Source organism: Triturus cristatus, chromosome 6 (assembly GCF_964204655.1).
Source record: "Triturus cristatus chromosome 6, aTriCri1.1, whole genome shotgun sequence".
Taxonomy (NCBI): Eukaryota; Metazoa; Chordata; class Amphibia; order Caudata; family Salamandridae; genus Triturus; species Triturus cristatus.
This window is the reverse complement of record NC_140589.1, coordinates 865,259,501-865,272,098: the sequence shown is the minus strand read 5'-3', so window position 1 is coordinate 865,272,098 and position 12,598 is coordinate 865,259,501. Positions and strand designations below refer to the sequence as shown.

The 12,598-nt window shown below is 40.5% G+C and overlaps 1 protein-coding gene across 1 annotated transcript in view; it reads left to right on the top strand.

Annotated features, from left to right (window-relative positions):
* Positions 1 to 12,598, top strand: part of RNASET2 (ribonuclease T2) — a 152,494-nt gene that overhangs the window by 39,490 nt on the left and 100,406 nt on the right. Inside the window, exon 2 of the mRNA XM_085611449.1 lies at positions 5,155 to 5,257. Coding sequence (XP_085467575.1) covers positions 5,172 to 5,257 — 86 coding nt within the window. The 5' untranslated portion in view covers positions 5,155 to 5,171. The remainder of the gene's footprint in view (positions 1 to 5,154; positions 5,258 to 12,598) is intronic.

Here is a 12,598-nt window from a genome sequence, read left to right as displayed (position 1 = left end):
TTGCTGCCATGCACCCTTGTGAAATGCTCAATCCATTTGTTAGGTGGAACTGTGGTATCAATGCATGTATTGTAGCGATCTCCAAAATTGGGAGCACTGACTGTCTTTCAAAAAAGACAGTAGTCCTTTCTTGTACTGGCTTGATGTAATTTTTCCCATGCCTTTTGCCTGATAACCACCTTTCGATACATAATTGCTTGTTTGTATTGTTGACTATGTAATCTCAGCAACCCCTTATCCCTAAGCGTCTGTTTCAGGGCATGGATACGATTTTTGTGGCAATCACTATCGAACCATTTTTGGGGGGCCTAGGCGCTCTGTCATTTCTGTCATCTCACAATATACCATTGATTGACTCTCTAAATTCGTCAAATGCCTCCAACCTGCACTTGGGATTTAATTCATTCTCTGAGCTAGCTATAATCTGCCCCCCCTCTTTTTTTTTATTAGGTCCCATAAAACAACATAAGGGTTCACTGTTTTCTTAAAGGCTACTGGAAAAAGGCAGCGAAAATGATCACTGAGACAATTTTGCAAAATTTAGAAGCCTACTGCTTTGGGTTCGTAGTGCTCCCAAAGAGAAATTAAATTGATGAGGCTACACTGGCCTCTCCCCGTATATGTTACTTGATTTAATTTGGGTTGTGATATAAGATCAATGGTAAGAAAGAGGGAAAATGTGCTCAGTATATAGTTAAAAATATCCCCACAGGGGCTATCGTCAAAATGTCATTGTTCCTCAGTGTCATCTCCCATTAGCCCACAGGAAGTCGTCTTGGACAATGGGCATAATCTGCAGTTAAATTCACCCCATACGATAAACTCCATATTACGCTACGGACCATTCAAGAGAGGCAGCTATAGCGATATTGCCAAGGTTAAAATTATGATAGAAGTTGACAATAACAAGCATTACCCTTGATTCATACATGATATTCATACATTGAACATGTGGAGAATCAAGATACATTTTTCTGACCTTTTTATACAAGGTGGTAGATATTAAGATTAACAAACCACCTCTGTGATACACCACCCCCCCTCCCAATCGAGGGGCTATCTGGAGTATCAATAGCAAAGACCCCATCTATATGCGCTATTTCACGGGCCCAAGTTTCTTGGAGACAGACAATATTATAACCCTTTACTAGGTCAAGCCAATCGTCGTTCTTCACCTTATTAGTGAGACTTTCCACGTTACAGAATAAACATTTAAAAACATAATCGGGGGCCGAACAGTGTGTGTCCATTGCTCTTGTATGTTTAGAAACTGTCCGTGGTGACCCGGTGTGTAACAGTGGCTTAGAACATATGCCCTCAGCACACATCTAAGTTGACTCATTCGCAGAGTGAGCTGCACCCATTGCTTGCTTTTCCTCAAGCTGTTTTGTTATGTCAATACTATAGCCTCAATGCTAGTAGGGAGTTTATTTGTATGTTCCTGCATCACACCACAGTTCATCTGACCTTCTTAAACTGACTCTGGCCTCAAGTTTTGACCCCGAGGCTGAAGCTGTCCTTGGGTGGAACAGTTAGTCAATTTGTTCAAGGGGGAGAAGTGGTTATAAGTCGGGAGAGCATATATCTGGTGCGTGGGTGGCTATTGGAGAGAGAATAAAGATGATCATGGAACACCTGGTTTATAGAACTGGCCCTAGGTACTGCCATAATATTTTCATTGGAGGAGCGAATACGTTTGACGGAGGAGCGATGTCGTCTGTAATGTTGTTTATCTTTCTAATTTTATGGCTTGCGGCTGATGTGAGCTTTATGGAAAATCTTATGCACAATACACTAGGAATGAGTTGGATATGATGACAAGCATATGCTAAAGGCTTTAGGCCTGATTGGTTCACTGGAAATGTTATGTCAGATACCTTAGGTCAGAACTATTCATTAAGAAATGTTACGATATAGGCAGTAAGCCTAACATATTTAGTGATAAAAGGATATCTTCATGCCAATAGACCTTTAAAGATTGATTGATATTACAGTGTGGTAAAGCCTGTAGATGGGTTTGATTTGTCACTATAGGAGAGATTGAAAAGTTGCAACACAGGCTGTTGTCCTGACTTGAGAAAACCACGTGTTAAAGCCAGCAGGTCTTTTAAGGTGGATTGGTTTTACACTGTGTTAAGGTCTGTGGTGAAGTAGTTGTTACCTACTAAAGTAATATGGGAGATTCCATATAAGGGTTTTGGAGTTGGGCACCTCTTCTGACAAACCTTAAAGGTGGAACATTTGCACAGTGAATCCTTGTTACTCCTTCATTGTTTTACGAACTATAATTTTGTGTATTGTTAACATTTTATGAACGTATGCCTGATGGATTGTTATTGCACCCTAGTAAGGTCTGTAGACTGCTGCTTTGTTACATGGAATTTAACAGATTAACTTAGTATGCAATGGTGTTTGTGTTGATTACCACCTTTGACAAATTCTGGGGTTAGAAGATCTGCACTTTGACAATCCTTACTAGACCCACTTAAGAAGGCCTGAAAGGTTTTAGGTAACTTACAGGCTTTTGTAATAAAATGCATGCGCACAATGAAGTTGTCTGTTCCAAGCTATTGTCCACATGAGTGTGCTTCAGGGCCTTTAATATTCAATTTTTTCCGCTGTGTAGATCCGCTTTTATTTATTTAGTGCTCCTTTTTAATGTTGTTTTCTCCGAGTGTACTGCAGTTCCAAAAACAGTGCTACTAGGCTGCCTCCCTGCTGCTCACTTCATCTGCAGTGCACCTCATCCCGCACGGCCACTCCTTCTAAAGTGAAGCACCATATTTAGATTATATTTTCCATAGTTTATGATTGCTTTACCATTTCAAGATGGTCATACTGTTGCTTCTAAATGTGGCAGCCTTTAAAACAATGATACACTATGTACAATAACATTGTGAGATGGCCACACCCGGAAGTGTTTACTTTTATTGTAAGCACACGCCTTTAGGTTTGTTTAGGCACTGGCACATTTAGTTTTTTTCTGCTTCTGAATCTTAAGGTAATGAGACCTTCTCACCATTCTCAGAGTATTATGCACTTAGTTATTTTGCACTTTATATAATTCCTAGTGCAGTCGTTTCCCTGTACCGATTTTGTGAGCAACTAATATGAGAAATTTTAGATTGGACATGTTGTGTTTACAGTAACCAGCATCCCATGAAGCTATTAATTCAGTTCGTTACAAATGATCTGTTTTAAATGTGAGGAAACGATATGGAAGAGCAAATTAATTATAGTCGTCCGAGGGTAGTATATACAGGGGTTGATATTTCAGTTTTCCTCGTTTCTTCTTATCTAACTTACTCAATATATATTATGTTCATTTATTGATTCTTGCAAATGTATTGTAAATTTATTATTTTTGTCATATATTCTCAGGGGAATGATTTTTTTATTGAATGTTATAGATATAAGAGTGAGGTGTGTTTGTTTATTATGTTTTTAGTAAGGTATATTGAGGCCTTTATGTTCTCTTATGATGTATAGTCCGATAAAGAAATTATGATGACGAGTAGTGAGTGAATGAATAAATGCAAGAGTTCAAGGACGAGGGACAGACTGCTTGTATGATGACATATGGAGAGCTTCAACTCACCAGTGACTAAAGAGTCACTTTCAGTTCCACACCAGACCTATTGGCACTGCAGATGCTTGTTTGAATGTTTCTTAAAGTGTGTCCCAAAAGGTATTAACTTCCAGTACCTAATTACTCTTCCACACTCCTCCAACATGGTTGGAAGATATATGTTTCTCACTTTTTACATAGTCTTGCTGGGCGGAAGTACATACTCGCTGCTAATTTGAAACACAAATATAGAGGTGTGTTGTGATTTGCCAGATATGCTTTTGATGATTATAACTGACGTTATAGCTCAATCTAATCAAAGCAGAATGACAGTCAACTTTGTACAGGGGTGTTCCAGATCCTCGCAGCTATGTGGATTTATTAGCACACGTTCTCTTTCCATTGTAAATTGTACTATTATGCACGATTGGGAAGTACAGTTATGACTGTGTCTTCTAGTGTGAAGGATGTCCATTCTGCCTTCCTCCAGTCCTTCACCTCCTGCCTGATACCCCTGTGGAAGCCTTACTTAAGATAAATAACATGCTTAATAGGAATATGTATTAACAGAACAAGATTCTTGCTTCATTAATGTTTTGTTTACAGATCTGGCCCAGATTTCCTAAGACTGTACTGGCTTAACGTGATGAAAGACGATGCAAAGTCTGTAGATTTTGATGCAATGCCTGATGTAAAAAGGTAGCCAGACTGAGCTTTGTCTCAAAACCAAATGCCCCCTTGAAGCAAGAGCTAACCAGAAGAAATGTGTTTATCTCTCAAAATATTCCACATATTGCCTTGGTAGTGCCAAACACACATATGTTTGGAATGCTTCAGAATTTGTCTAGGCAAATGATTTTGTACTGGAAAGGTATGCCCACAGTTCAAATGCTATGCTAGACAGCACCAACACACCAAGGTGCAAAGGTTGCGTGTGGCGCTAGGCAGCATTTATAGGACACCAGCGCAGGGGTAGATGCAACGGGCCATTTTTTTTATAATGGCTCTTCACTGTTTTCTCCATTTTACACAACATAGTGCAGCAAATTTGGTACATACACTGCTTTGCACTAAAGAATTATAAATCTGCCCAACTATTACTTCTGCATGTTCCACATTATCCTATCCCCTTTAATGGTGTTTCTCTGAACTTAAGGCTTTGCTGTTACCCTATATTTAATATGGGAAATTTGATCTTGACTGATGTCATGGGTGTGGGTGATGTCGGCTCCTTTAGAGTGTTATACACTTTTTGAGTCCACTTTGCCTCAGGTTTGATTTGTAAGATAAGGAAGCTGCTGGGACTAGTAACACGCATACTCAAAAATGCTACTGAAGGGTAGGAAGGTATTCTGTATCTTCCTACTTTTATTTAAAAAAATAAAATTAAAAAAAAAACTTTCTAGTTTATTATATTTGTTTCATCTTGATTTCATCTTTTCTGTGAATGTGTCCAGAGCGTGCTATAAAAGCGCTCTACAAATGAGAGAAACTTGTTTCTTTCCACTGATTATGTAATATTTTAAGGTATTTTGATAATGCAGTATTTGTTTTACTCACCTACTTGCTTCTTCTCTTTGTTTCAGCCGTAGCTCTGACAACCATGAGGTATCATGCTGCAGTTTGTCTCCTGGCATTCTATTGTCTGGCTTTCCATCCTGGAGATTCATATACAAAAGATTCCCAAACGTAAGCTTTATTTTTGTACTTTTCAGAGAGGTCGGATCCGACCGGCACATGCTGCTCAATGCCACCATTTACAAACACTTGGTAAGGTAATGTATAGCATTGTTCATGGTATTGTCCAGGTTTTAAAGAAGCCTATCAAGATGAACATTGTAATGTCACATCTTTTAGACATAACCTTCAAATTGAATTTCACTCTTAACCAATGTTCCCCCTAATTTCTTTCCTCTATGTGCGGCAATAAAGATGCTTCGTGCACTGCAGCTAAGGCTGCTTGCCCTGAAAATAAGCAACAACCTAATATTCCTTCCACTTGATCTCCTAGCATGTCCCTATTGCCCTCTGTAGAGAATAAAAGCTTAGGCATGGCTTGACTTCAGTATGTGGTTTGTTTTCAAGCTACAGATTGTACCTCACCCAGCTCTGTCAGGAACTCCAATGGACTGGCCTTCAAGCACCAAAATTCTCAGAACCCCCAGGTACAAATGAGAGAATGCTGCCCCGTATGAGATTCTATACACATGCATGGAATTCCACATCAAGATTCCGGCAGGAAACCACACATTCCTCTTACTTTTTTGTTTTTTAGCTTTTTTTCTCTCTTTTTTGGTCTTCCTGACACTTCCACTTTTCTTTCTCTATTTCAGCTCTGCTCCACTTTTGCCTCATTCTGCCTCCTCTCTTCAATCTACGTCCTACTCTTCTCTCTCCCACAAAGTCTCTCTAATCTCCCTGTTCTCTCTCATTTCACCTTTACTCTATCAAATCTATATCTTGACTGTGCTTCTCTCATCCTGTTCCTCTCCTTGGCTCGAACCTCCTTGTTTGTCACCTCTTGTTCTACCTATCCCCGACTGGTTGTTTTATCGTCCTTTCTTTCTTTTTTCTCTACCTTTTCCTCTCCTTTCTATGTTTCTCTCCCCTTTCTTGCCTTTTCACTTCTTCCTTATTCTATCTCACTTACATATCTCTTCCCCTCCATACATGCCTCCTTTTCTCTCTACACTCAAATCTCCCCTCTACCTCACACTCCCAAGGCGTCTCATATCTCCAACCTTCTATTATTTCTGTCCTTCCTACTTCTCTCCTTTCCTATCCGGTATCTTTTCTTACTTTCCAATCCATGTTCTTATCTTTTCTCTACTCTCCAGTCTTTCTTTCCTATTTTCTTGCTCATTTTCTTTCCGTCTCTCCTCTTCTTCTTTTATTCTCTTTCATATCCCAGTCTTACCCTTCCATTGTTTCCCTTCGTAATATGTCTCCTACATAGCTGTCTTCCTACACCCAACCTCATTCTGTCCTCCTCTATTTCATTCCACCCTTTTGTTTTTCTTTGTTTCTGCTGCCTTTTCACCTCATCCATCAACTTTCACAATGTCTCCTTGTCTTCTTGTCTACCTCATCACAAGCTCTTGCACAAACCCCTTGAATGAATGTTTGGCCTCTGCTGCACCATAGCCTCTGTTTTGAGTTTTACCTGTGCCTTTCTGCAACCTGTGGCAATGACTCGTCACCAACCCCTCCCAGAGGAAGAGACCGCACAGAGCAAAACCCAGGTAGACACTTCAAAAACATTTTGAATAGCATCCGGGCGAAACCATTCCTGGCTTGCTTGTGTTCTGGGTCAGGGAGGACCTGGACTGGCAGTTAGGGCTGTAATGCTCCTATTGGAGTAGGGTCAAGACTGATTTGCATATGTCTGTGTCTAAACTGAGGTGGCCTGGTGGTCAAAAGAACAATCGTTTGAAATGCTACTCCGAGTGATTGCCATTGGTTAGACCTACTGCAGGCACTCCTCCCATCAACTTTTGTGTGTTTGATGTAACGCACTAAGTGACCAAGGGTATACCCAGACGTGGGCCCCATGCTCACTGTGCCACTGGAACCAAGCTATACCCAACTGTAACCGGTCTTGGGTTGCTAGGGTTCTATTTCATGGATGACTTGGCCTGGCAGTTCAGAGTGGACTGTTCCCATTGGAGCAGGTTTAAGACCAATTTGCATATGACTGGGTCCAAACTGAGGTGGCTTGGTAGGCAAAAGAATAAATGGGTTAGAATGCTACCCGGAGTGACTGCCAGTGGTTAGACTTATTGCAAACATTGTTCTCATCCTCTTTTGTGTCTCAGATGTTAAATAAACTGAAGCCAGTGCATAGAAGACAGGGTTTTAGTGCATGTCTGGGCCGTGGTGCCTTTGACTTGCCTGCAGTAAAAATAGACTTGCACGTGACTAAAATCACATTTTAACATCACAGGTGGCACTCACTATCTCCTCAGCCCTGCTTATCTAACCTCCTCTATAATCGTCAAAAGGTAATGAATGAGGCAGGACGCCTTGGCCTGGCCAGGTACCCCTCTACCCTTGCTTCCACGTAGAGGCTTGCATCCACACATCACCACTTGTGATGTCTATAGACAGGAACACTGATGTGGTTGTTTGGTCTTCTTGTATTTGATTAGTGCTTAATACTCTGGACAAAGCTGTGAGGTAGTCTGATTTTCCTTGTGATTCTGGGCATTCCTCTGGACTGCACGGTTGATATCAGTAGTGTATCCTGTGTGGGAAATGTTGGGTGAGGGGCATGAAGTTCAATGACATGCTTCAAACATTCTTCTGTGAACATCGCTGCAGATAAATATGAAGTGCCACAGAGAGAGTAAAAATTGACCTATCACTTTGATAAAAACACTAATGTGCAGTTATGCGAATTGGCGCAGCTACAGTTTTAATCACCCCTGAAATTTTCGCGGTTTGTAAATTTTATGATTTACCACTCTTCAAGAACCATAACTAGATGATAACTGTTGGAGCAAGTTTAGAACTTCTTTACTGTCCAGAACTGGTCTACAGAAGTTTGGCATGCTCCATGCCAGATTCAGACCAGTTTTCTCTCATGCTTCAGGGTCCCCTTGTCTTTGGCATCTTCATTGCCTTCTAATTTTACACAGTGCAACAACATTTGCTAACCTTACATTAGCTTGAAGTCAGAACACAAATTGTCCTCTTGATATTGACAAGTAGCTAGCTGTTCAGAGAGTCTGATCCAGATGTATTAACACTTTGTACTGAGTTTGTATCTCAAAAGTGACACAAAACCAGCATTCAGTGTTGTGGTTGGATTTACTTTCCTATGCAAATCATGATTTGTGTAGGCAAGTTGCCCAAAGTAGCACAATGCCCTAAATTGTGCTACTTTGCATTAAGGGGGGGGGGGCATTGGTGGGGTACATGGGCGTTCCCATACAACCAACCAAGCGTTTTGAGGCAAATCCCTATCTAATAAAATTTATAGATGGGGATTTGAGGGAAAAAATTATGTGTCCTCAAGGCAGGCATAACAGTGGAGCCACCATTACAAGTCTCCATGTTTTTTAAACTGTGCATATGTATTGCACTGTACAACACACACACAGTGGAAAACGTCTTAAAGGATATTTTTTGTAATGAAAGGATCCCTTTGCAGTACACAACCAATGCTTGACAGAACCCTTAGATCCTTGTACTAAGGCCAGGGCCACTGCAATTATACGATTTTGCTGCTGTAGCCTTTTCTTCTTGAGTATGGATTTGCCACATAATCCATAATCTGCTGTATAATTTACAGATTTTTAACCCCCAAAATTGCTTGAAACTTGAATGGATAGCAAGTTACTAAATCCGAGACTGCCTGTATTGATGCAGAGTGGAAGACCTTTCACAAGGGCTGAGTGGTCACCTTTGTGTTGCTTATTGTTGTAGTTGAGTGTTAAATCTGTAGTAATGAGGAGACACTTAGTCCAGATAGTGTTAGCATGTGTGAAATGTCAAAATAACAAAGGAAATATTGTCACAAAATGTGCTGCATGAAGCTGCGTAACTTGCTTTTTCTTGCCGCGTAATTCAACCCTGCTGCATAATTTAGTCCTTTCCTGACGCATAATTCCAGTGACCCTGACGTTGATGCAAGGCAGAGAAGTGGATGAACCAACATATTAACAGGGACCGCTGAGCCGAGGCCCCGATCTGGCTCTTAAGGATCCCTTCACGAGCCAAGTCTTGAAAATATGTGGCATGTCAATTATGCAGCTCAGATAATGTTAAAAGCTTGTGAGATGTCTTTAGGATTCAAAAAATGTAACGCCGAATCACCTCATCTTGGTACATCAGATTATGTGTGCAGTATTTATTAAAAGTTAAGAGTTTTTAAGCATGAACTGGGGAAACAAGATATTAGTGAACTAGAATGCAAGTCCGGAATCGTGCTGTACCACATATGTGGCCTGGGTTATAATTAAAGATGGAGTGACTTTATAGGCTACTAAATCTAACGCGAGTTGTTTTGAACAGTGAAAAGCCTGAACTCATGTAGTTGAAGGTGCCCTATTTGTGATTGATGAACAAAAAGGAGGATTGGTTAAAGAATTTCGCCTATTGTTTGAGGTGAAAGTTTCCTTTTGTTTACGGGTTTTTTTCGACCAGCAAGTATTGGAGCGCTGCGAGTATCAAGACTGGAACCTATTTCCCCAGTTCCATGGTTAGCAGCACTGGCCGAAATGGCACATCCACACCCTCTCCTTGAAGTGCGGAACAACATCACGTGTTTGGTTCCACATTGCCTTCTGTGTGCCTCTGGAAACACTCTGCTCTTAAAAGAAGCAGCCACTTTGCTATTTATTTGACTTACTCGGCCTCCTGGTGCTCTGTCTGCCACGAAAAGGGAAGTTTTCAAACTTCCCTTTTGTTATGTATTTTGGTCCTCAAGTGCAGAGCGCGTTCCCAGAGGGTTTCTGGGCCCTGTAAGAAGGAAGGCTTCACGTGCTCAGCCTACAGAGAACATAGCTCTTAAAAATTAGTTTTTGGTAATTGATTTTGGTTTCCCATTTTTGCTGTGGTCTGGTACGTGAATAACGTGGTTGTGCTTAGCTACTCTCAAAATGCAAAAGTCTATGGTAATTACAAAAGCCTATGGTAAAACCGTCTGGTAAAACAATTCTGAGAATATGTAATATGTACAACCTTTTACATGAATGTTTTCGTAGATCACAGGTGAGCACATGCAAATTCATAGGCCCTGGAACGGGGTAAAAACTGCAAGGTAGTCTCTCCTAGGAGGCTAACAACCATCTTTGTGCCTGTTAATGGAAACAAAATATACACAGACAAAATGGCAATTCTACAATCGGCGCATTTGCGGCGCAAAGGTATTGCTTCTGAATAATCTTAAACATCTATATGGTCAGTTATTCTGAAATTTGCTTGAAACTAAAGTCTTGAAATTAAATGTGCAAAACAAATTGTCTTTATTGGGCATATCTTTTAGCCTACCCAGAGTCAAAAAACACTATTTCCTACATCTAATTCAGTAACAGCAACAAGGTAACATGCCCATTAGCCTATGCTGACAGGCGGTTGCTTGACTCGATCTAGTACTCTAGACCGGTAGCTATGAAATAAGAGAGAGTGCTATTTCTGAAAGGCCAGGTCATGCCTTTAACTTCGGAAATCATGTAGTCGACTAGGTGACTGGGCACCAGCATTTTCTGCTTGCACCCGAAGTGATCCAAGGAGCTTGCGCTTTATTTTGTCAGCGCACCAAAGCTGAAATTTTTTGTAGGAAGTCTGCTTGCAACTACAGAAACTACTGAAGGGACCGTGGCATGTAACTTGAACTTTCAGATCAGTTTCAGTGATTTGGTTTAATGTATTCAGGAATTTTTTTAGAGATTTGTGCTACAAAAAGAGGGTTGGCAGACTTCAAGATGTGATTGTAATCCGCAAGGAACTTTAGATGTTAACCTGTGTGCTATATTGCAATTATTCATTAACTCAGATCTACAAATCTTTTGGAAAAACACAGTTGGGAAATTATCAAATCCCATTGTTAAATAAAGCATGTGTTCTTTTTCTCCAGTGTTGGATATGAGTTCCTCTAAGCCTCTAAGGTTTTGCAGATCTGGGCAATTTGAATGCTCGTCAATGCTTTTTTAAGTTTGACGCACGACTCCAGAAACATGACTGAATCGTCTGTGAACATTATTTATTTGTTTTATTAAAAAAGAAAATCCCAAAGCGGGATTTTCTTTTTGGGAATAAAAAAAATGCTCCCCCTCTCCATGGAAGATATCCCCCGTAGGCGAGGAGGGTATTAGACAGTTTTCACTGCCCCTTACCGCCAAGGTTTTCCAGCCCATGACAAGCAGTGAAAACTTAACTGTATGTCCATCCATTTAAATTAAGTGGTCAAGCACCGAAGGCCCTTAGGGCGTTGAAGGGGTGTAATCATGGCAGGGACGGAGTGCAGGGTTTGACACTCTGGCAGTAATTAACATTGTAGTGTTAAAAAGGATGCCCACAGCCTCCACCCAGGATACCTGGTAGATATCAGAGGAGTCATCATCCCATTCAAATCAGCATATTGTTTGCTCCTGGGGGGCATGTCACACCTATTCACACTAATTCAAGGCTAATTACTGCCTGGGAGAAGTAGTGAGCTGATGAAAATTAACCCACAGGAACTTAATTCAGGGAACTTTCTAAGAGTTACATTTCCTTAATATTTATGAAAATCCGACTTCATCATTGCATTGGGTGTCTAATAAATATTAAAATTGTAATTATTTTCTAGCTGGTTCCATTCCCAAGACCGAGTATATTAGTATTTTAATTTCTACTTAGGACAACCGCAGTGTAAATAGCTTTTGGGTGCTAGTCACCGTAAGGATATGTTAATATTAAGTTACCAAATTTCCTGATTTTAAACACCATGCACTCCGGACTATAAGGCCTACATAAAGGTGACATTAATATTTAAAATGGAAGTTGTTACCTGTCAATGGGGTTTAATTTGGCAGTCCAAATGTACGTTTTTTAACACTCCTACAGTCATGCTACAGTGGTAGGCCTGAAGCCATGTTTGCACTGCCACTCTAGTGAATTGTGCAATTGGTGCTGCAGTCCACTAGTGGCACTACATTCCAGGCCCTTATACCATGGACTTATAGGCAAGTTAAGTTGGCCCGTTAGGAGAATGCCAATTATGTTTAAAGAGAGCGCACAAGTGCTTTGCTGCTGGTTAGCAAGGATAAAGTGCACAGAGGTCTAAAGCCAGCAAAAATATAGGGTCCAGCGAAAGATGAAAAACCCGGAGTGACCAATCAAGAAAGACGGATATCTTCAAGTGCCATTATAAAAGCTTTACCGTGCAAATCGGAACAGCCTTTAACCACGATTGTAAACCATTTTACCTTGCAGTCAATTATAATTTATTAAAGAAAAATAGTTTTCTGCACACTATGTAATTCCTCATTTGAAAATAATTTTGTGGTTTTAATTTTAGTTTTCAGTTTCTGAATGTGCATCGAA